This window comes from Schistocerca piceifrons, chromosome 4 (genome assembly GCF_021461385.2).
Source record: "Schistocerca piceifrons isolate TAMUIC-IGC-003096 chromosome 4, iqSchPice1.1, whole genome shotgun sequence".
Classification (NCBI taxonomy): Eukaryota; Metazoa; Arthropoda; class Insecta; order Orthoptera; family Acrididae; genus Schistocerca; species Schistocerca piceifrons.
Window position 1 is genome coordinate 648410657 of NC_060141.1, and position 25749 is coordinate 648436405.

General features: G+C 44.5%; 1 protein-coding gene across 2 annotated transcripts in view; it reads left to right on the forward strand.

Annotated features, from left to right (window-relative positions):
- The first annotated feature begins 263 nt into the window (after positions 1–263).
- The window catches only part of LOC124796342 (transcription initiation factor TFIID subunit 11-like), a 49741-nt gene continuing 24255 nt past the window's right edge, over positions 264–25749 (forward strand). The window contains exon 1 of one of the 2 annotated variants that reach the window (XM_047260478.1): positions 264–820. In XM_047260478.1, coding sequence (XP_047116434.1) covers positions 387–820 — 434 coding nt within the window. In that variant the 5' untranslated portion in view covers positions 264–386. The remainder of the gene's footprint in view (positions 821–25749) is intronic. The other variant, XM_047260477.1, reaches the window with a different exon arrangement.

A 25749-nucleotide genomic window follows, 5' to 3' on the forward strand; every position in this document is an offset into this window, starting at 1 on the left:
GCTGTGGTGTCTTCTTCCTGTTGTTGCTGCAATTTATTGCGCTACAAACGCTCCCGATGGTATAAACCATTGTATAAATCAAAATACTCAATCACTATTCGCTTTCACGATCGCGCCGAACTCACAATTCAACCTACCAGCCGCTTGGGGCGCTGCTGGCGCTGTAGGCAACAAAATCGAGGCGAAGTGTCGTGACTGTTATGTTAGACTGTGGTTATGGTACCAGTGGTTCACTTGCGAGGGTTAAAATATCGCTGAGTAGTTGTTTTGACAGCTGACAATCGATTGCTGAATTGTGCTAGATACTAGACAGATGTGGAGTGTGTATTGTCCATGTGAATGGTGTTATGTGTAAACAGTAAAGTTGTTGCTGCATTTGAAAGGAAATGGAAAGTATATTTTCCAAAGACGATTCGGCAAATGAGAGTGAGCTAGAAATAAGTGAAGTGTGCACTCCAACAGCGGACGTTAAACAATCACCGTCACAGATTCTTGAAAGTACGATTGAAGCACAGGACGATATTCTGGATATCAAGCGAGAAAGTGACAGCGAAAATGTACATTCGGATTCCGATGACAACGAAGCAGAGGACGCTAATATAAACAGAGCGGCCAGTGCACTTGAAGACATTCTTAGTAATACAGGCGAGTTTAAGAAACATTCTAGTGAAAGACCTGTACAAAAGGAAGATCATCATAGCTCTGGGAGTTTCACATCCGGTATTTTGAATTCAAAAATAGACGCATCAGATAAAAACGAAAAGAAGAAGGAAGCAAAGAGCAAGAAGGAGTTAGAAGAGGAGGAACGAGAGAAAATGCAGTGTGTAACATTGTTTTTCTCTTGTTTGAACCTAACTTTCCTTTGTGTTATACCGTTATATTATTATTTGCTTTGCCAATTTTTCATAGATATCAGGCCTATTTAAACCATATAAAATTTGAGTTACAGTGAGTTTTTTTTTGTGTGACTATCCAATAACTACTTTATGAAGGTACTCGTAAAAGTTGCGTATTTGGCCTCCCCCGGCCCCCCGTGTTTTTCGATGTGGCACGTACGTAAACATTATGCTTTGCTACCGGTCAATTTGTTACCACAACTAGATTTTCTGCTTTCACTTTCGTTGCCATTTCTGAACCAAATTGTCGCCTTCCAATCTAACATAGACCTCAGGGTGTGCGGAGACCTGTCTGTCATCACAAACAAGATTTAAGGTGCGTCAAATGCATAACCTTCTTCCACATATTCTCTCTTAGTTTTTATCCACTCTGGTTTAATGACTGGGAAGGGAGTGGAACCCAAAATTTTGGTTCATAAGGTAAAGCTCAATGGAGTGTAATTTTGGTTCCAGTGGAAGACACTAAGAACATACAACTCAGTCTCAATTATCGTCCTTGTTATACAATATATGGGTATCACAGATGTGTAGTGATTTTTTTTTTATTCCATTTGTTGCGATTTGTCATTCCTTATGGTGGTGGTAAGCGACAAATGCTCCATGAGCAAGCGAGAGACAAGATTTGCACAATTCACACTTTATTCAAATTCAAACCATGTGCCGCAAGTGTCACTTGGAACGAGCAGCAATGCATTGCTGGTCCATGCCTCGACATGCGCGAACTGTCATCGTTCATGAATAGGGCTATAATGTAAAATGGGGTAGCCTAATAATAACCTGTTTGTAAAGAACTGCTTTAATAATTTATTGAAAATATGTAATTGTTATTGCTGGTGTGTTTGAAACACAAAATTGTAATGCATGCAATCTCACAAAACAAACTAATATTGCTTCACAAGTGGAATAAGAACTCTAATTAATCTTTAACAAGGAGGGGAATGAATGCTGTACTGTATCTTGAGACATGCCAGTTCCCAGCTAGATATTATCATTGCTTTTGCCCATTACCAGAATTGTGTAGTTTCTCTCACTATAACAGTTTTGACATGTATGTGGGTAGCCGGTCATTATTATGTTATGGAGGTTTTTTATTTATTTATTATTTTTTTTTTAAGTTCTATGGAAATGCGATTTTGGTCTCCAAAACATAGCAGAACATGCTGGACTGTTCAGCAGTGTGCTGGTTTTCTGTTGTTATTTGAAGGTACACAACAATGTTCTGTTCCTTGTGCAGCTTATCAGCAGCACACAGAATAGCTTCTACCAACTCCGTTTGTGTGGCAGAAGTGATGTAGTAACTTTATACATGCTGTGCTGTTACACTCCCTGTGAGTGTAAGGTGTACATTCCTTTAAAAATGATCGTGCCTACATTGTATTAGCTCTGTTTTGCTGTAGGTTACTGTTCATATGCTGTCAGCAGACTCCATAAACAGGACACCAGAACAACTATGACAGCCTACAGGGTTGTTAACCCTGTGGCGCATAGCGTCCACTACAGTGGACAGCTGTTGATGGTTGCTTCTTTGGCATTTTCGATCAGTCCTTAGGCTGCAAATGCACACAGTTCACTACAGTGGGCACTCCCTATTGGTGTTGTGTCCGTCATGGATTTGCAGCCTCATGACTGATTGGAAACGCCAGAGAATTAAAAGTTGTCCACTGCAGTGAAATTCATGCACCACAGGTTTAACATAAGTGGACATCTGTCTGACCAGAGGATGAAGATAAGTTGGACAGGGGTAGTTGGAGTTGCTATGAAAGAGCTGTACAAAGGTCTTGATTTTGTATCAGCTCTGAGAAAAGTATGCGGAAATGAGAGCTTTAGTGGAACAAGCAAAGTGGGAAGTCAGCAGGTTTGTGAGCATATTGAAATGACCGAAAGCTGCCAAGCAACAGTGTCTTGCCGCGAGTAGTTACAAACCTCAAAGTAGTCTTGCTGTGTGCCTCCAGAAATTAATAGAAAATCAGCATGCTGCTGGATGACTCAGTATGCTAGAAACTCTAAAAGAAGTGGCACTGAATCTAATGAAGGTTACTGCTTTCTAAAGAACTCAAATCTATAGTGGCAAGGGGTAAAGCAACTACATGTCCTTGCTTGTATCTATTTCTGATAGTACACAAAGAAGGAATGTCCCTACAACTCAAAGCAAACAATGTCAGTAACTGACACGAGTAGTGGCCAAACATGTGGCAGAAATATTTAAACATGTAGTGGGACACTGTACAAGGGAAGAAATCATTTATTTATTTATCCATATGGGCCTCATTCTACAATAGAATTGGATTTGTTACTGTAATACAATGAAGAGAAGTAGCTCAAAAATATACATACAGAGTTCACAGGTATCCTTTATGTGGAAAGAACAGGTGGTTGGCCTCGGCCTTGATAAAGGAAACATCTCGGCATTTGCCTGAAATGGTTTAGTAAAACCTAAATCAGTATGACTTCACAGAGCACACTCCACCCTCCCGGATGTGAGGTCAGGTCTTCACAAGAGCACTGTCTACTTTAGTTGGTCTATATAGTAATGTGCACTCCGTGTGCATACCGGGGGGAGTCATTCCAGATGTGGAAAGGGTCCTTCCAGATGCCATGAAGGGTACAGGGTGCACCCATCTGCAGGTGGTCGCTCATGTCGGCACCAATGATGTGTGTCGCTATGGATCGGAGGAAATCCTCTCTGGCTTCCGGCGGCTATCTGATTTGGTGAAGACTGCCAGTCTCGCTAGTGGGATGAAAGCAGAGCTCACCATCTGCAGCATCGTCCACAGGACTGACTGCGGACCTTTGGTACAGAGCCGAGTGGAGGGTCTGAATCAGAGGCTGAGACGGTTCTGTCACCGTGTGGGCTGCAGATTCCTCGACTTGCGCCATAGGGTGGTGGGGTTTCGGGTTCCGCTGGATAGGTCAGGAGTCCACTACATGCAGCAAGCGGCTACATGGGTAGCAGGGATTGTGTGGCGTGGACTGGGCAGTTTTTTTGGTTAGATGGCCTCGGGCAAGTACAGAAAGGGCAGCAGCCTCAAAGGGTGCAGGGCAAAGTCAGGACATGCGGGGCCAAGCAGCAATCGGCATTGTAATTGTAAACTGTCGAAGCTGCATTGGTAAAGTACCGGAACTTCAAGTGCTGATAGAAAGCACCAAAGCTGAACTCGTTATAGGTACAGAAAGCTGGCTGAAGCCAGAGATAAATTCTGCCGAAATTTTTACAAAGGCACAGACGGTGTTTAGAAAGGATAGATTGCATGCAACCGGTGGTGGCGTGTTTGTCGCTGTTAGTAGTAGTTTATCCTGTAGTGAAGTAGAAGTGGATAGTTCCTGTGAATTATTATGGGTGGAGGTTACACTCAACAACCGAGCTAGGTTAATAGTTGGCTCCTTTTACCAACCTCCCGACTCAGCAGCATTAGTGGCAGAACAACTGAGAGAAAATTTGGAATGCATTTCACATAAATTTTCTCAGCATGTTATAGTCTTAGGTGGAGATTTCAATTTACCAGATATAGACTGGGACACTCAGATGTTTAGGACGGGTGGTAGGGACAGAGCATCGAGTGACATTATACTGAGTGCACTATCCGAAAATTACCTCGAGCAATTAAACAGAGAACTGACTCGTGGAGACAACATCTTGGGCCTACTGATAACAAACAGACCCGAATTTTTCGATTCTGCAAGTGCAGAACAGGGAATCAGTGATCATGAGGCTGTTGCAGCATCCTTGAATATGGAAGTTAATAGGAATATAAAAAAAAGGGAGGAAGGTTTATCTGTTTAGCAAGAGTAATAGAAGGCAGATTTCAGGCTACCTAACAGATCAAAACGAAAATTTCTGTTCCGACACTGACAATGTTGAGTGTTTATGGAAAAAGTTCAAGGCAATCATAAAATGCGTTTTAGAGAGGTACGTGCCGAGTAAAACTGTGAGGGACGGGAAAAACCCACCATGGTTCAACAACAAAGTTAGGAAACTACTGCGAAAGCAAAGAGAGCTTCACTCCAAGTGTAAACGCAGCCAAAACCTCACAGACAAACAGAAGCTAAATGATGTCAAAGTTAGCATAAGGAGGTTATAATAGAGGGAAACATTCCACGTAGGAAATATATATCTAAAAACAAAGATGATGTGACTTACCAAATGAAAGTGCTGGCAGGTCGACAGACACACAAACACAAACATACACACAAAATTCAAGCTTTCGCAACAAACTGTTGCCTCATCAGGAAAGTAGCATAAGGAGGGCTATGCGTGAAGCGTTCAGTGAATTTGAAAGTAAAATTCTGTGTACCGACTTGACAGAAAATCCTAGGAAGTTCTGGTCTTACGTTAAATCAGTAAGTGGATTGAAACAGCATATCCAGACACTCCAGGATGATGATGGCATTGAAACAGAGGATGACATGTGTAAAGCTGAAATACTAAACACTTTTTTCCAAAGCTGTTTCACAGGGGAAGACCGCACTGCAGTTCCTTCTCTAAATCCTCGCACAAACGAGAAAATGGCTGACATCGAAATAAGTATCCAAGGAATAGAAAAGCAACTGGAATCACTCAACAGAGGAAAGTCCACTGGACCTGATGGGATACCAATTCGATTCTACACAGAGTACGCGAAAGAACTTGCCCCCCTTCTAACAGCCGTGTATAGCAAGTCTCTAGAGGAATGGAAGGTTCCAAACGATTGGAAAAGAGCACAGGTAGACCCAGTCTACAAGAAGGGTCGTCGAGCAGATGTGCAAAACTATAGACCTATATCTCTGACGTCGATCTGTTGTAGAATTTTAGAACATGTTTTTTGCTCGAATATCATGTCGTTTTTGGAAACCCAGAATCTACTCTGCAGGAATCAACATGGATTCCGGAAACAGCGATCGTGTGAGATCCAACTCGCTTAATTTGTTCATGAGACCCAGAAAATATTAGATACAGGTTCCCAGGTAGATGCTGTTTTCCTTGACTTCTGGAAGGCGTTCGATACAGTTCCGCACTGTCGTCTGATAAACAAAGTAAGAGCCTACAGAATATCAGACCAGCTGTGTGGCTGGATTGAAGAGTTTTTAGCAAACAGAACACAGCATGTTGTTATCAATGGAGAGACATCTACAGATGTTAAAGTAACCTCTGGCGTGCCACAGGGGAGTGTTATGGGACCATTGCTTTTCACGATAAATATAAATGACATAGTAGATAGTGTCGGAAGTTCCATGCGGCTTTTTGCGGATGATGCTGTAGTATACAGAGAAGTTGTAGCATTAGAAAATTGTAGCAAAAAGCAGGAAGATATGCAGCGGATAGGCACTTGGTGCAGGGAGTGGCAACTGACTCTTAACATAGACAAATGTAATGTATTGCGAAGACACAGAAAGAAGGATCCTTTATTGTATGATTATATGATAGCGGAACAAACACTGGTAGCAGTTACTTCTGTAAAATATCTGGGAGTATGCGTGCGGAACGATTTGAAGTGGAATGATCATATGAAATTAATTGTTGGTAAGGCGGGTACCAGGTTGAGATTCATTGGGAGAGTCCTTAGAAAATGTAGTCCTATACTTGGGTATTGCTCATCAGTGTGGGATCCGTACCAGATCGGGTTGACGGAGGAGATAGAGAAGATCCAAAGAAGAGCGGCGCATTTCGTTACAAGGCTATTTGGTAACCGTGATAGCGTTACGGAGATGTTTAGCAAACTCAAGTGGCACTCTCTGCAAGAGAGGCGCTGTGCATTGCGGTGTAGCTTGCTCGCCAGGTTTCGAGAGGGTGTGTTTCTGGATGAGGTATGGAATATATTGCTTCCCTCTACTTATACTTCCCGAGGAGATCACGAGTGTAAAATTAGAGAGATTCGAGTGCACACGGAGGCTTTCAGGCAGTCGTTCTTCCCGCGAACCATACGCGACTGGAACAGAAAAGGGAGGTAGTAACAGTGGCACGTAAAGTGCCCTCCACCACACACCGTAGGGTGGCTTGCGGAGTATAAATTTAGATGTAGGTGTATTATAATTTCTAATCTTCAGACATTTAATGTGTTGTGCACTCCGACTGCCATGTTTATGAGTTCATATGACAAATCACTGATGATTCCATTATGTCATGGATCTTGTGCTGTCATTGGTTGACATGAGCAATTGCCATGGAAGTGTACAGACCGTATTTATCATATTTACAATTGTGTATTACAAAAATATGTACTTTAAGTGATATAGTGCACACAGCCATTCATCTGCATTGTACATTGCTATGTTAAAATTGAGTGTCTATCCTTGTCTGGATTTACAATGTTTTTCTTCTTGATTCATGTTTACTTCTAATATGGGTGCGCCAAGTTTCTTCACTTTCATTGTAACCACATGTTCCAAAATTTTACCTAATAAATTACACACTTTATTCATATTGTGTTGTTTCTGAACATGTGGTATGCTGCTGTTGTTCGCAAGAAAGTAAAACTCAAACTCATGACTAATGCACTGACAAAAAGAAACTTGCAAACAACGAAAGTCACCCACAGTCAGCAGGCAAGGAAACTTAAGTAATGGGACATATTTCGCACACTATTGCTGTAATCATTCATGAAACTCTCGCTAGGTAATGGTACTTATGTTATTGTAATCTAGGGCACTCTGGTGAAAAATTTGCAAACTTATTCCAGCAGTGAATATAATAGGCAGCTACAAAAAAAAAAAAAAAAAAAAAAAAAAAAACTAAATGTCGATTACAGCTCATCAGCGCATAATAGAGATATGCAGAGACAGGGATTCTATAGTGAATTTTCAGCAACTCTGTTGATGCCCTTTTGATGTAAGCAGTGGAACGTGAAAAATTGTATGCCGGTTGGTAGGACACCCTTAGGCTGAAATGCCAGATTCTTGTGGTGCCCATAAGAGCTGTACTTTTGAGGAAGCCACACCCCCAAAACCTCTGCTACAGGACGACTGATAGCTGAAATCTATTATTTACAAGTCAATAACAGTCACTGCGTGCAACAGCCTCTGAATGGAGAGCAACCTGAGTGTCATAAATGTTTTTTTAAATTTATGAACACAACTATGATATCTTTCTCAAATTCCATTTGTTTTCTGTAACCTGTCTGGCCAGAAAATATGGCATCTTTAGGCCAAATGATCTTCCTTATTTTTGGTTCTACCATATTCATGATTTTCTGTAAAATTATTTTTTCATAAAACTTCATGCAGCAGCATAAAAATGGTATTCCTCTGTGTTTCTGTTAAATAGGCAAAATAATTGTCTTTGTAAAATCATCAGAAATTTTTACATATGTCCACACTATCCTCATTATTCTATAGAGCCACTGAATTCTGATAGGCGATGCCGCTTTGCTTATTTTTACTGTGATGTTGGCTCTTCAGTTATGCCATTTTCCATTTCTAATACAACTTTCTCTGCATCCAACATCTGCAGATCTTCTTTTTCTATGTACTCTTTGGTGTTATTAGTTTTGCCTTCCTCTATCTCATCGTGTATGTTTGTTTCATCCTGTCCTTAATTCAGTAGTATTCTTTCCATGCTTCCAAACCTACTTCTTCCTTCCGCACAGGTTTTCCTTCGTTGTTGATGAATTTTGAAGTATTTTCTTATCGTGTCTCCCTATTTCCTAATATGTAGTGTAATACGTTCTTGTCATGCTTAGAATTCTCTTCTATTGTGAACATTTTCACAAGCCATCTTCTTAGCAGGTGCTGTAGTTTTCCTTGCTGCTCTGCTTAGTTGTTTTCTGTATTATGTTCCATTCTGTTTTTGGATTTTCAAGAGACTGCTTGTGCAATTCTTTCATTCCACCTGGAGTTTCTTTGTGACTGACTTTCTTGTATTACAACTGCTTTTAGGTGGGTCGTTCCATGTCAGGTGACCTAGAGCACCCAGCTCGATCCTTTTCAGTTTTGATCAAATTTACACAGTCTGTACCTGAGGGACCTGCTTGAACTTCTGCAAAGTTTCAGGTTCACCTGTAACTTGGTTGAGCTTCTAGAGCCATTTTTGTGAAGACCACTTTTTCAGAGACCGAGAAGTCATGAAGAAATCATCAAGTTTGGCGTGCCACTGTTCCTAATCTAAAAGACTAGCCCCCTTGCTTCTTAGTGTAGTTGTACAACTTCTTGTGTTCAACACATAAATGATGCAAGTAAAGTTCAGAAAGCTATACTTTTTGCTTTATCTCAGTTCAAAGAGGGCAACAGGTCAGCCAGGACAAATTTGCTCCATATTTTAGCAAGGCATAAGTAGAGAGGCAAGGGCGCTATGGACCTGGCCTTTTGCCAAACTACTGTCTGTCTGGCTGTTAAATATTTCACAGTTTAAGACCTAGCTTGTGTGTTTCATTACTGTGCTACCATCCTGTAAATTTGCTAAAAAAGTGAATGAATCATATTATACTTACGTTCAAAGTTGTATCTCAAACTGGACGTCTATCATGTTACATTCATACTGGTAAATAGAGCATATTTCATTCTATTAGAAATACTTATTTCTGTTTTGGTGCCGCTTTGGGTAAGGTGCAAAAGTTTCGCCTAAGCAATTAGCATTTTTTTGTAATCTGAGAAAAATCCTTGTGTTGGTCCAGGTAGCTATGCCACTACCTCTCTCAGTGACTGTAACCCTATCGCCGAGTGGCCATGCCCAACAGCCAGGCGCGGTCAGCCGATGGTGGGTTTCTTTACTACAGGTTCCCACTCCATCAAGTAAGCAATTCTTGCTGTTCTAATGGAAGTTTCTTTACAGCTTTCAGTCCTTTTAAGGCACAGTATGTCATTAGATGGCATTGGGAATCAGCATTACTACAACTGCGTGCATTGACTTGATAATGTTTCTCCATTTTACCAAAAACTTGAAAAGCTTCAGACACTAACATCAAATTGTCAAGTCCTACGAGGTGTGATTGGAAAATTTTAAGAATGGATCTGCTACTGGTTACAGGTTTGGCGGGTAGGTACACGGAGGGTAGGGAGTGAGTCATTGCCTTGCCCTTGAACGCCCTCTGACAGGAAACTGCGTTTCCATTGTTCAGTTCGTTGTGGCAGCTGGTTGAGTGCAGGTCTGTTAGGGCATGTTGCTGGCTTCTGTTTGCGCGAAAATGGAAGTAAAAACGGAGCAACGAGTTTGTGTCAAATTTTGTTTTAAAACCAAGAAATCAGCTTTTGAGACTTATGAACTATTAAAGACAGCTTTTGGAGATATTTGTATGAGCCAGTCAAATGGTGTTGTGTGTTTCAGCAGATTTAAAAATGGCCGTGAATCATTTGAAGGTGAACCACGGTCCGGCTGTCCTACCTCAAAAATGAATGAAAATCTTGTGAAAGTTCACGACTTAGCCACGCTCTGATCGTAGACTTACAGTTAGGGAGATGGCTGATGAACTTAATTTAAGTTTGTATGCAGTTCAGTCAATTTTAACTAAAGATCTGCTCATGCGTTGAGTGTCCGCAAAATTCATTCCAAAAGTGTTGTCAAGTGACCAAAGACAATACTGACTTTAAGTGTGCCGAAAACTGATTAATCGGACTAAAAATGTCCCAGTGTAATTACAGGTGACGAATTGTGGGTATATGAATATGATCCTGAAACCGAAGTGCAATCTCTGCAGTGGAAGACTCCACATTCACCACAACCAAAAGAAGCATGGCAAAGTCGGTCGAAGGTGAAGACAGTGTTGGTGATTTTTTTCGATTCTACCAGTATTGTGCATCATGAATTACCCCTGGAGGATAGACAATTAACCAGGAATACTACAAATGTGTCCTTGAGCGTTTGTGCGAAAAGGTGCTGAAGAAAAGGCCTGCATTGTGGAAAGACAGAGTTGGGTGGTACACCATAACAATGCTCCAGCTCATCGTGCGTTCTCCATTGTTGAATTTTTGACCAAATTCTAATCTTATCATCACAATCCCTATGTGAGCAATACATTGCGGTCTTAGTATATTCCCAGAGTACTCATTATAAGCTGCTTCTTAAAGCTTCATTAATAAATTTTCCCAGCACAATGTACATCTGTCTTCAAGAGTCTTCCAGTTCAGTTCCTTCAGCATCTCTGTGACTCTCTCCCATGGGTTGGAAGTCATTTGTAAGCAATGTCCATTATATTCATATCCTTATATAATGTTTTGCCCAAGTATTTGCACGAGTTGGATGATGCCAGCAGTGACTCATTGATATTACAATTAGGCCTATAGGTTACTAAGTTTTGTGTGCAGACAAATGGATTGTCCGATGATACAAATTCGACAGAATGATTCAAAAATTTATTTTGAAATCCTACTTTCTGTAAGCTCTTGTATGACGTAAATCCGTCAGTTGTCACTTTCTTGCCTGACAATATAAAGTGCTTTGTCAGAAAGACTAAAGCTTTCCTCCCCCTTGAATAAATTCAAACTATGCAACACTTGCGAGATTCTCTTTCAGGGTCACCAAATACCTAAATATGTTAAACTTCATTTTTCAATGGTCACCCTTTCTGGCATTTTCCAGTAGCTATATGCAATTTGTCTGTTCTGACACCTTGTTTTGTCCACTGATTAGAACACACTCGTTAAAGATTCATATGATGTAACTAACTTCTCAGCAGGTGCCATAGTAGTTGCACACAGTGTTCGTTGATAATTGTTTTTCAGGCTCTTTCCTTGTAGCTTATAGCCTCTTACCCAACAATAAACTAAAATTATGCCCTTCTCAGTGGATAAATTGGAACTGTCAAACCATGCATTCTCCCTTATAGATGATCCCTTGTGACTCTGGATGCAGTACAGTTGCATAGGGAAATCAGTATACACGCCTTTCTCATGAAGTGTCGTGGAGATGAGTCCATGACATTCTACACAATTCCTGCTATCCTCATTTGGAAACAATCCGAAGTCCCAACAAAATTTCAAATAAATTTCTGTGTTACATAACCGAGAAATTAGATTTCATTTTGTAACACTATTGGCACTTGAAAGTGCAACACTTTCACTCATCACTATTAACAACTGAAAATGATAAACTATGTTTCCCTGGCACTGCACAAAACATTAACAATAATTCACCACACCGGAATTGTGCGATCAGCATCGAGTCGCAAGTCCAACATACATTGTTTGGGTTTGTGCCACGCCAAAAGTGCTCAAGATGTTTAGGTAGTTATTACTAGTGTTTCTCTCAACATCTATATTAATATGCATGTCTCCCCTTATTGCTTTGTTAGTTTTGGGGGGCTGTGACACTTACCAGGACTTCAGTTAATTTGTTGAAGAAAGTATTGACGTTACCAGTAAGTGAGCGATATACCCATTGAATGATTACCTTTCTGTGAATGTCTTAGCTTTGTACATTCAGTAGCTGCCAATGTAAAATGTTTATTTACATTATTTGTGATCAGATCTTCTAGTTTTAAAATGTGTTCCACCTCTGATGTAAACCATGATCCTCCACCCTTAAAGGTTGTGCTGTAGTGGCTTCAACATTCATATAACACAAATGCTATGTGCTATATTTCATTAATTCTACATATATGCTGTGTATTGCATATCAGTGTACTGTTCAAAGACTGAAATCCTGCTTCAAGCCAATGTATTTACTATACAGTTTGTTCTCCACCCCACCCGCTCTCACTATCTGATCACCTTTGATAAAATCCTCACACAGAGTTTTTAAACCGTCAATCACTTTGTTCAGACTAGTACTCGGTTTGAAAATCCTGGCCGGCCGATGTGGCCGAGCGGTTCTAGGCACTTTCCTTAGGTTAATTAGGTTTAAGTAGTGAAAGTTCTAGGGGGCTGATGACCTCAGATGTTGAGTCCCATAGTGCTCAGAGCCATTTTTTTTTTTTTAAATCCAGGCTAACTTCTCCTGTGATGGAGAGCTTGCACCTCTGCTGCGACTGTGGTGCTCTCTTTTTTCCAACATTTGTGATTTTCCTTTCCTACTTACTCACAGGCAGAGTCTTTTATGCACATTTCCTATTCCTACACCATCTTGAGGCTCCTCTCCACTCAACTCTGACTGCTGGAACCTGTTGCTGGTGGACACAACAGAGCAGTCAGTTTCTGTCCAGCTCTGCCAGCCTTCCTACCAACTTCAGGTTTTGAAAACCCCTTACCTCCCCCATCCCACCACCATTGCCTTCCTTCATCCTCATTAGCTTCCTCCAAGTTTGATCTAATTTGCGTTTGAAGAGCACAAGTTTTCCTTTCTTGCTCCTGTATTAATCTGTTCCTGCTAAATATTTTGCAGTTCCAAGAGAGGGCCTTGGTCGCCTCTCCAGAGATCTCCCCCGTGCACTCCTCTCCCCCTGCTCCTAGTGAAACCACTTGCTTCAGCCCCACAAAACTTATCACTACTTACTTTCCAACTGCAGTTCATACAGCTTCCACCCGTGGTCAAATAAAATATGTATAGCAAAGGAGAAACTTTAAATAAGTGAAACTAAAAATATGTTGAGAGTTGTATTATGTTTATTTTGTTATAAAAAGATTCTAACCTCCAATAATAGGTTGAACAATGGAAAGTCCAACAATTATGCAAAGGCTAGATTGCTACTTACTGTAAAGATGACAAATTGAGTTGCAGACAGGCACAGTGAAAAGACAGTTACACGTTAAGCTTTTGACCAAAGTCTTCCTCAGAAAAGGAAGTAAAACACATGCATTTACCCAAGCAGGCACTCCTCACACACACTTGACCATTATCTCTGGCTGCTCTGGCCTGATTACAACTGTTAGGTTGAATGAAAGCTGCAATTGGGATTGGGGCAGGGAAGGGGGAGGGACTGCACCGGTACTAGAAGGCAGCAGGACAAGGCTTCCAGTGCAATGTGGGAGGTTATGGGTTGAGGGAGGGGGGTAGGAAGAGGAGCGCACAGGAGAAAAGCCTGAAAGTGTGTTGGCAGAGTGTTGCACACAATGAGGGTGAGGTTAGTGGACAGAGGGAGTGGGAACCATTGGGTGGAGGCTGTGGGGCCGTAGGTTGAGTGTGGGATAATTTTGGGAGAGGAGAATGTGTCGTTAGGGTAGCTCTCATCTTCGCAGTTCAGAAAATCTGGTGGTGGAGAGGAGTAGCCAGATGGCCTGGGTTATGAAGCAGCCATGAAAATTGAGCATGTTTTATTCAGCTGCATGCTATGTCATAGGTTTATAGATGATATCTTAATGATCTAGACTCGGGGCCAAGACACCGTATCCTCATTCCTTCACAACCTCAACTACTTCTTTCCCATCTGATTCACCCGGTCCTCCTCAACACAGTGTGCCATCTCCCTGGACACTGACCTTCTCCTCTCTGATGGCTGTATCCACAGTTCTCTCCACATTAAACCCATCAATCACCATGAACCTGCATTTTGACAACTGCCATCCCTTCCACACAAAAAAACCCTGCCCATACAGCCTGGTTACTGGGAACAGCATATCTGCAGTGATAAGAACCTCTTTACCCTGTATGCTGAAGGTATCACAAAGGCCTTCACAGACAGGCAGTATCACCCAAAGCTAGTCCACCAACAGATTTCCCGTGCCATATTCCCATACCCTCCTATCCTCCCACCATCCCTCAAGAACCAGCTATGAAGGGGTGCCCTCTTCATCGCCCAGTACCACCCCAGAATGGAATAGCTACACCACGTCCTTCGTCAGGACTTTGATTTTCTATCACCAAGTGCTGAAATGAGGGACATCTTTCCCACTCCTTCTAAAGTGGTGGTCCATCACCAACTCAACCTCCCCCCCTGCGGGTTCGGGGGTAAGAATAGGCCCGCGGTATTCCTGCCTGTCGTAAGAGGCGACTAAAAGGAGTCTCAAATGTTTTGGCCTTAATGTGATGGTCCCCCTTGGGGTTTGACCTCCATTTTTCAAAATTCTACAGAAGTACGAGCCTTTTGGGGAAGGACACCTTACATGGTGTACCACTGGTCCTAAGTGCACTAAGACCTTGGCACTCAGCATTGCACCGGCGTTGTCACCATACCCATTATTCCTCAAATTGGGCCTAAACGCCTGATGGGTTGTCCAAGTTACGCCCATAGTGCATCTCCATCTGCACCAGCGATCATGATGGACTTTCCATGGCACCAGAAATCCAGCACGGTAGCCAGCCCGTTGTGGTGGGGTCGTCATGTACCCTCTAGGTTGTAGCCCCCTGACAACACAGGGATCGTACTGCCAATACCTGAGCTGCACCCTCCCCGCGTTGGCCAAGGAGTAGATGCCCGTCTCCTTGGGGCATCAGGACTCCCGGCAATGGTCATCCTGCCAGGTGGCCCTTGCTGCGGCTGGGTGGCGCCCGTGGGGAGAGCCCCTGGTCGGAGTGGGTGGTATCGGGGCGGACGTTTCGCACATGAAACGTCAACACGTATCAGGTCGCTCTGCGGCCGAGTCTTCCAAAAGAAAAGGTACCGTTTCTAGTTCTGGTTCTCCTGCCCTTTCCCCCTTGGCCACTCCATGGGAGGAGGGACAGGCCCGCCGGCTTGGGGCGAAGTACTTCCCCCGCTATTTGGTCTGTTCTCGAACAGATGGGGGGACGTTCGCCACCTCCAAGCCCATGTTCTTTGTTCAGCACATTGAGGACGTCTTCGGGGAAATCGAGGCTCTCAGCAAGATGCGATCAGGGTCCGTTCTTATCAAGACCACCTCTGCCACACAATCGGCGGCACTCCAGGCGTGCGACCGCCTAGGGGACATCCCAGTCTCCATTGTCCCACATCTGGCACTAAATAGGACGCAGGGGGTTATTTTTCATCGTGACCTCCTGCTACAATCTGATGAGGAGCTCAGGGCCAACCTGGAGCGCCGCGGCGTGCATTTCGTCCGGCGAGTCCAGCGCGGCCCCAAAGACCGTCGCATCGACACCGGGGCCTTTATCCTCGCCTTCGAGGGGGACGTTCTCCCGGAGAAGGTAAAGGTGATGTGCTACCGGTGCGACGTGCGACCTTACATCCCGCCTCCTATGCGCTGTTTTAGGTGTTTGCGCTTTGGGCACATGTCGTCCCGGTGTGAGGCTGAGCCCCTTTGTGGCGACTGTGGACGTCCTCTTCGCGAGGAACATACTTGCACCCCACCACCTCGGTGCCCTAATTGTCCTGGCGTCCACTCGCCTAGGTCCCCAGACTGCCCCGCCTATCAGAAGGAGAAAAAGATACAAGAAATCAAAACTTTGGATCGGCTCTCTTATTCTGAGGCCAGGAAGAAGTATGACCGCCTTCATCCCGTGTCACTGGCCACTTCGTTTGCCTCAGTTGTGTCCACTCCTTTTGCTGTATCCTCACCTCTATCCTGTCCCCCCTCCGCCTCCTCTGCCCATCAGGGGGCTCTGCCTCCGCCTCCCAAATCCCTCCCTTCCAACTCCTCCTCCCCCGCGGCCCCCACCCCCCCTGCCCTAGGGGCCACCCTTCCTCCTCCTCCTCCCCCCACGCCACCTGAGAAGCGATCCTCTTCTCAGGCGTCCATCGGGGAAACGTTCCGGACCCCAGCTTCCGAGGTCCGGCGTTCCAAAACGGACCCCGCGCGTGAGGACCTTCTTCGGGTCCAGCCCACCATCCCTGTGCCTCCTCGGCCTTCCAAGAAGGCCTCCAAGAAGAAATCTCTATCCCCCTCTCCACCCCGGCGCGTTTCATCTGACGCTTCATCCGTGAGTCGCTGCTCCCGGCCGTCCTCAGTTTCGCCGGGACGCTCTGCTGCCAGGCGTTCCGCCGGCCTTTTGTCGGCAAATGATGCGGCCCCTCCTACACCATCAGGGACAGCGGCCGCAGCTGGCGACGAGTCGATGGAACCGGATCCGCCTGCCGTCAGTTGTAGCGTTGTTGCCTCGCAACCTGGCCCTCCGCGGCCATCGAGGTGACCAGCTCTTCCCCGTCTCGTTCCCCCAACTTTTTGACTAGCAATGGCGTTGTTTCATTGGAACATAAGAGGTATTCGATCTAATCGACACCTATTCGAGCGACCACTTCCCCTGTGTCGTTCGTCTCCTGCACCACACCCCATCCCCACGTCCTTCGCGCTGGAACATACTGAAAGCTGACTGGGGACTTTACTCCTCCCTGGCGACCTTTCCGGACCACGATTTTTCCAGCTGTGACAGTCAGGTCGAATACCTCACGGCTGTTATTATCCATGCTGCCGAACGTTCCATACCTCGTACTACTTCTTCTTCACGTCACGTTTCCGTCCCCTGGTGGAACGAGGCTTGTAGGGACGCTATCCGTGCTCGACGACGTGCTTTACGCACCTTTCGCCGCCATCCTACGTTGGCGAATTGTATTGAATACAAACGACTCCGAGCGCAATGCCGTAGAGTCATCAAAGACAGCAAAAAAGCGTGCTGGGCCTCTTTCACGAGCTCCTTTACCAGTTTTACTCCCTCTTCCGTTGTTTGGGGTAGCCTGCGCCGGCTGTCGGGCATTAAGGCCCACTCCTCAGTACCTGGCCTGACCTCAGGTAATGAGGTCCTTGTTGCTCCTGTGGCTGTCTCCAACGCCTTTGGCCGCTTTTTCGCGGAGGTTTCAAGCTCCGCCCATTACCATCCTGCCTTCCTTCCCAGGAAAGAGGCAGACGAGGCTCGGCGACCTTCCTTCCACTCGCTGAATCTGGAAACTTACAATGCCCCCTTTACTATGCGGGAACTCGAACGTGCGCTTGCACTGTCCCGGTCCTCTGCTCCGGGGCCAGATGCCATTCACGTTCAGATGCTGGCACACCTTTCTCCGGCGGGCAAAAGCTTCCTTCTTCGTACCTACAATCGCGTCTGGACCGAAGGTCAGGTCCCCATGCGTTGGCGTGACGCCGTTGTTGTTCCTATACCCAAACCCGGGAAGGATAGACACCTTCCTTCTAGTTACCGCCCCATTTCTCTTACAAGCTGTGTCTGTAAGGTGATGGAGCGCATGGTCAATGCTCGGTTAGTTTGGATTCTTGAATCTCGACGACTACTTACTAATGTCCAATGCGGCTTTCGTCGCCGCCGCTCCGCTGTTGACCACCTTGTGACCTTGTCGACATTCATCATGAACAACTTTTTGCGAAGGCGCCAAACGGTAGCCGTGTTCTTCGACTTGGAGAAGGCTTATGATACCTGTTGGAGAGGAGGTATCCTCCGCACTATGCACCAGTGGGGCCTACGCGGTCGTCTGCCCCTTTTTATTGATTCCTTTTTAACGGATCGAAAGTTTAGGGTACGTGTGGGTTCCGTATTGTCCGACGTCTTCCTCCAGGAGAACGGAGTGCCTCAGGGCTCCGTCTTGAGCGTAGCCCTTTTTGCCATCGCGATCAATCCAATTATGGATTGCATTCCACCTAATGTCTCAGGCTCTCTCTTTGTCGATGACTTCGCGATCTACTGCAGTGCCCAGAGAACATGCCTCCTGGAGCGCTGCCTTCAGCGTTGTCTAGACAGCCTCTACTCATGGAGCGTGGCAAATGGCTTCCGGTTCTCTGAAGAGAAGACGGTTTGTATCAACTTTTGGCGATATAAAGCGTTCCTTCCGCCATCCTTACATCTCGGTCCCGTTGTTCTCCCATTCGTGGACACAACTAAGTTTCTAGGGCTCACGTTGGACCGGAAACTGTGTTGGTCTCCACATGTCTCTTATTTGGTGGCCCGTTGTACACGATCCCTTAATGTCCTCAGAGTTCTTAGCGGTTCATCTTGGGGAGCGGATCGCACTGTCCTGCTTCGCTTGTATCGGTCCATAGTCCGATCGAAGCTGGATTATGGGAGCTTCGTCTACTCGTCCGCTCGGCCATCCCTCTTACGCCGGCTCAACTCCATCCACCATCGGGGGATACGTCTTGCGACCGGAGCCTTCTACACTAGTCCTGTCGAGAGTCTTTATGCTGACGCTGCCGAGTTACCATTGACCTACCGGCGCGACATACTGCTGTGTCGGTATGCCTGCCGGCTGTTGTCTATGCCCGAACACCCCTCTTACAAGTCCTTCTTCGCCGATTCTCTCGACCGTCAGTACGGGTTGTATGTGTCCGCCCTGCTGCCCCCCGGAGTCCGCTTCCGTCGCCTGCTTCGACAATTGGATTTTGCCCTCCCTACCACCTTCAGAGAGGGTGAGAGCCCGACACCACCTTGGCTCCAGGCTCCGGTTCGTATTTATCTCGACCTCAGCTCACTCCCGAAGGAGGGTACTCCGGCTGCAGTGTATTGCTCACGGTTTGTCGAACTTCGTGCTCGACTTGCTGGTCACACCTTTATTTACACCGATGGCTCCAAAACTGACGATGGTGTCGGCTGTGCCTTTGTCGTCGGGACCGCCACCTTTAAATACCGGCTCCTTGACCAATGTTCCAGCTTTACGGCCGAGCTTTTTGCTCTCCATCAGGCCATTCAGTATGCCCGCCGCCACCGCCATTCATCGTATGTACTTTGCACTGACTCCCTCAGTGCTCTTCAGAGCCTTGGGGCTCCCTATCCGGTCCATCTCTTGATTCAACGAATACAGCAGTCCCTCCATTCTTTCACTGATAATGGCGGTTCTGTCAGCTTTCTGTGGGTCCCCGGACATGTAGGAGTGCCTGGGAATGAGGCTGCGGATGCTGCAGCCAAGGCTGCAGTCCTCCAGCCTCGGCCAGCCTCCCATTGTGTCCCGTCATCTGACGTTTGTGGGGATGTATGTAAGAGGCTTGTGTCCTTGTGGTGGGATGCTTGGTCATCCCTCCAAGGAAACAAGCTCCAGGCAGTAAAACCGCTCCCAACTGCTTGGACAACTTCCTCCCGACCATCTCGGCGCGAGGAGGTCCTTCTGACCAGGTTGCGGATTGGGCATTGCCGGTTTAGCCACCGCTACCTGCTCTCTGGTGACCCAGCCCCGCAGTGCCCTTGTGGTCAGGCATTAACGGTGCGCCATGTTTTATTGTCGTGTCCCCGTTTTAGTCAATTTCGTGTTGTCCTGTCCCTGCCATCTACCTTACCGGATGTTTTAGCTGATGACGCTCGAGCAGCTGCTCGTCTTCTGCGTTTTATAACTTTAACTGGCTTGACCAAAGACATTTAACCTTTTTACTTATTTCATCTGCATCTTTGTCAGGTCCTTTTGATGTCCCCCCATCCCCTTGAGTTTTAGCAGGTTCCTTGTGCTCTAACACCAGTGACTGGGCGCTGGTGACCTCAGCAGTTGAGCGCCCTTAAACCCTACCAAAAAAAAAAAAAAACCAACTCAACCTCCACAACGCCCTAGTCTATCCAACCATCACTGAGCCACTCCCAATCCCAGTCCCTTGCCACAGGAATTAAATCCATGTGGAAGACCCAGTGCAAACCTGTCCAATCCACCCATCTACCACTTCCTATTGTGGTCCTGTCACAGGCTTATCACACCCCTTCAGAGGCTGATCCACCTGCAAAAGCAGTCATTTGATATACCAGCTCTACTGCAATCATTGCATAGCTTTTTATTTTGGTGTGACTATCAACCAGCTGGCCACCACTAAACTATGGCCAAGAGCAAAGTAGACTACCCCGTGGCACAACAAGCAGCTTGAACACAACATGTGTGATTTTAATGGTTGCTTAACAACCCAGTACATCTGGATCATCCTCTACGCCGTCAGTTTCTTTGAACTGCACACCTGGGACTTATCGTTACAATACTTCTCTGCTCCTGGAATTATCCTTGCTTCAATCTATGATGACCTACTGTCCCCACACCCTCCATCTCCTGCTACCTTTGTACAATAACCTCCTCCAAATTCACACCCCCTCACCTTCATTGTCCACCAAGTTTGCACCACCTACATGCATGTGCCAAAGTGTTGGCTTTGAATAACTTTTATGAAACGTACTCGAAACTTACAAGCACCTGATTTTGTACACTTAAACAGCTTTTTGAGACAAATAAGAAGTATATCGATTAAAGTTTTAAATATGTCTACTGACAGCTGCACTTTTTCAAAAAATGGCAGAAACATCATTGTGCTGCTTGGAGAGCCCATCTTTAAACAGCAAAAAGCTGCAATTTTATGGACGAAATCAGCTGAGAATTGGTAATATGATACACAGCCATGCTAGCTTCTTGTGATGGTTGTACAGTAGCCTCTGTCCTTCTCTATCAAAATATATGCACTTGCAGATTTGATGCAAACATTTTGGGTAGTTTTTTTATATGCCCAGAAAAAGAATTATGTAAGCTTCAGAAGCTATATAGTTAAATTTGTCACACATACCTGCTTTCGATTGAAAATAATTGCTCAAAGTTAGTGTTTATTGTTTTCATACACAGTTTATATGTTCGAATTTGACAATGAGTAAGCAGAGAGTAAAATCAGTGAAAACTGCTTTTATGTCAGTAAAAATACAAGTGTAGTTCTATGTAGATTAACTTACAAGAAGTGAGCAACAATGAGCAACGGAAAATAGTGCCTACGTATGGATGAAATTATCACCAAAAGTTTTTGTAAATTCATCCTGGAAGAAATTTCATATAACATTATTAGCAACATTAGGCTATGGAAAACATTGTTGAATATGTTGCCAAGACAGAGAACACGTTTTAAACCTTGGCATGTCTAAAAAGAGTATCGAGCTTCAGAAACTATACATATTTAAATTTTAGACTTGTGCCTACTTATTGATCAAAGGACCCCAAAAAGGTTTTAATTAATTGCTGACTTTTCAGCATTTAAGACATTATTGGAAGCATTGCCAAAATGTTTTTACACCATTGCTGAAGGATACCTGTAATCTTCCGACTGTCATTCCTCTCTGGTGCTGATCTTGTGATTAACTTGCTCGTAGAAAGCTTTGTGACTGAACTAATTTGTGTTTTGTGAAATGAACCAAGAAGTGCCTGATGATTTTTGGTGGTTGAGATGGCACTGGCAGTCATAGGATCCTTCATCATTCGTTTACAGTAAAAGACAATTTAAACCATGGAAAGAAATGTCATTGTTGGACAAAGAGCTTTTAAAACTTAGATATGGACTAGACTTAACAGAATGTACCAAAATTTGTTCATATTATAATGTCCTGCTGATAACAAAATTTCATTTTCTGCAAAATAGTTGTTGTAATCCATTTGAGAAAAATATAAAGTTAAGAAGGGTTTATACCCAGTTGATATTTCTCATGTTGAAAAGTTCAAACTCTTGACTAATCAATTTTTCAAGCCTGGCCAGGAGTTTTGTCCCAGATTCAGACAAGAATTTGCTCATAAGCAACTACACCCTATGGATGAGTAAGAATCAGTGTATACTGATTATGTAGATGCAGTTGACACTTGCTACACAGTGACTATTTCACTAACATCACTTAAAGATTCACCTTTAAAGCTTCAATGAACTAGCACAAGGCAGAAAGCTCAAAGAGCACAAGGTTCCATCACCAACACTGTAACAGCTGGTGGTGGTTTGAGCTCGACTGATGTTGTGGAAAAACAAATGCTGAAGCTGTGCCAGAAATGTAGAGATGTGACCATTTGAATTAATGAGCTAGAAATTAAAGTGTGCATACGAGTCATTCCCAGAAAGTTCAAATTTTTATCCTAGCTCCTATCAGCTGGAGTATAGTACAAACAACAAAAGAATTTAGTGTTCAACTTTAATTCAAACTGTTAATTTGTAATTGAATTACATTGAGGGTAACATCTACTGTAAAGGATATTGCTGTCAGATCCACAGGGCAGCTGTTGCTGTGGTAGACTGATATTTTAGTAATTAATTGTCACCATTAATCTCAAAGATTTAGGTAAGAGTCTAATCTTGCTCTCTTGTTCCTAAACCATCACCTATGGTTGACACACTTCCCACATGTGCTCCACAGAACACAGCTTTGATAAAATATCATTTTATTAATAGAGGAAAATGTGAAAAATAACTCCACTTAGCAATGGAAGATTGTAACCAAATTATGTTAGGAGATGTTAAGGCACTGGACATATATTCCAGAAAAGCAAGATTCAAATCCTTGTGACCCATTCAGTTATATTTTTCTGTGATGTCATTGAACTGATTAAGGCAAACACTGGGATTGCTTCTTTGGAAAGGATAAAGCAAGTTGCATCTCAGTCCCATTCTGTGAGCTTCTGGTCTGTTTACAGTGAACACATTATTCATGGGATGTTAAACTTTAACTCTTTCTTCCTTGCTCTGAGGACTGTAGGTCACAAATACACTAATTTATTGACATTGTCCACTTTGAAGTCTGTGAAATCTGTCCATTAGTTTTTCTGAGAGTAGACTCTTGTTGGACTCAAGATGTTCAGGACCACTCTGGGTTTCACATACTTCAGTTGCAGTTTAATTTATCCACAGTAACAAATTCCCAAAACCAGATGGAATATTGCTGATAGATTTGTTTCTCATATGCTTGTGGCCAGCATTCAACAAATGTGGGACAGCGATTTATACATTTGTGATCATGAATCCTCTAATGTTTCATTATGCTTCATTTTGAACTTTGTCAACCTTTTCAACTGTGGCTTTAGTTTCAGGATTTTCTTCATGTGGATAATCTTCAATGAAATTAATTTGAATTCAGTGATGCATTCCTTTTCTGTTGGAAATTGGCAAGTTGAAATGTTGTTTTTGTTGTTGTTGTGGGCTTCATTCTGAAGACTGGTTGGATGCAGAGTTGCACACGAGTCTGTCCTGCATAACTATTTGAGCCTACATTATTTGAACCTGTTTACTGTATTTGGTACTTGGCCTCCGTCTGTAATCTCCCCCCACCCCCCCCCCCCACCCCCAACAAACACACACCTTTCTCCATTACCAAATTGACAGTTCCTTGATGCCTTCACCCATCAAATCTTCAACATTCTCCTGTAGCACCACATTTCAAAAGCTCTTTTCTCTTCTTGCCTGAACTGTTTATCAGCCATGTTTCAGTTCTGCACAAGCCTACACTATGGACAAATTCTGCTGGATAATACTTAAATTTGTATTTGACTGATGACCAGCCCCGTCTTTGCTTGGGCAGTGCTAAGCATGTATTGCTGAATGATTTGTTTGGCAAACCAGTAATATTATTTATGGGCCATTGCGTAGAGTTATGTTTAACACAAGCGAACAACATAAGGTACCCCCCCCCCCCCCCCCCAATTGGGCTCGCCAGTCTTTGGTGTGTTTGTGCTTGGCTACCATGGGTCCCCAGCCTTTGCAGCAGCTTTTCGCTTCTGTGCTGCATGTCTATCCTCTTGCTATTCTTTCTCCCTCCATTGGAGAACATGTCTGGAATGTTGTTGGAAATGTTTTCTGTATATTCAGTTGTCGATATCAGAACAGGCTCTCCATTGTCTTTCGTTCCTTCTTTCTGTTTTTCGTTCCTCTTCTCCTATCCGTCCTCCACTTTGGTGTTCGAGGTTCTTCGTTTTCTACTTCCTCCCTGAGTGAGTGCTCCTGACGTGTAACAGGTGATTGGGTAATGCATAATTCCCAGCCCCCAGTTTACAGGTAGGGTTCACATGTAACCCCTGGTAAAGGACAGGCTTAGGAAGGGGTGATTGCCTGAGCTGCTACCTTCCTAAACTGCCAATTGGTCCCTCTGTCAGGTGTTTGGGAGGAGTGACCTGAGTTGTGAACAGTCACCTAAGGTGGTTGCACCCCATTCTGAAGAGAGCCCCCAGTTGGAAGGAGCGAGCTGTTGGACATGCTGGCAGTCATGGGGGATTTTCTTGCAGTGAGCCAATCATCTTTTCCCCAGTCAATGTCTAGCAAATGTAAACGGAATCAGGTTAACGATTCAAAGACCCTCCCATCTGCACCACGGTTCCTCGCAGTTTCATGTACTGAAGACGACCAGTCCTTCGCTACAGTAAATCCGTATTGATGCAATTGCTGGCCCTGTGAAAACTTGCTCTCATTTATGAAGTGACACTTTGCTTTTGGACACTACTACTGATTCTCAAGCATAACAACTGCTTGCAGTTTCGCTCCTCCATGGCTATCCTGTTTGTGTCAAGGCCCATCGAATGTTGAATTTTTCCTATGGTGTTATTTACACCAGGCTGCTCAATGGTCTGACAGGCAGAAAACCAAACGTACCTCTCTGATCAGGGTGTCATTGCAGTCCACTGGATGATGAAAAAATAGCTGCATCCGTAGTGCCTACATGCACCCTTTTTTTTTTTCTCATTTGATAGAGTGGTGCTTCCATCAAAGATCAAAGCAGGCTATGAAGATATCACAGTATGGCCATACATTCTGAACCTGATGCACTGCTACCAGCGTGATCGTTACAACCACACTCTAGATCCTGTTGACTCCCAGCCAAATGTGTAACCTGTGGTAGAGATGCTCACGAGGGTGATCGTCTGCCTCCTTCTCCCCACTGTATCAAACTGCAATGGCGGCCGTGTTGCCTTCTCCCGAGATTGTCTCATGTATCTCGATAAGCAGGCTGTCCAGGAGTAGTGGGTGAAGGAAAAGTTGCCTTACCCTGTTGCTCACAAGTTGTTGGCTGGTCTGAAACCCTGCGTTGTACCATCTGGCACTGTCAGAACTTTTCTTGCTACATGTCACTCCACGAAGGACATGGCCACACAGTCATGTGACCTCAAATTTAGCACCGCGGTTGTGAAATCGCCCAGCATCATGGCAGCATCTCCATCTCCTCCTCTAGCTTTGCAACAAGCCACCAAATTTTTGCCTCAACGGGCGAAGTCGTCAGCTACACAACTGGCAGACCAGAAGAAATACTCCTGCAAAGACTTCCTACATTCCTCCAGCCAGTAAACATCTGAGTCTTCTTTTGCCAACCGGAAAGGCTCCAGGAAGTCAAACAAAGGGAACTTTGCTGACTAGGAGATGCTCTTTGATGGTGTTGCCATGTGATACCCTCTCCTGACTGATCTCCATGTCGCTGGAGCGCACCACCAACCGTTTTTCTGACCTGGACTTTGCACACAGACAGAAGGAGAATGCTGACGCCTCT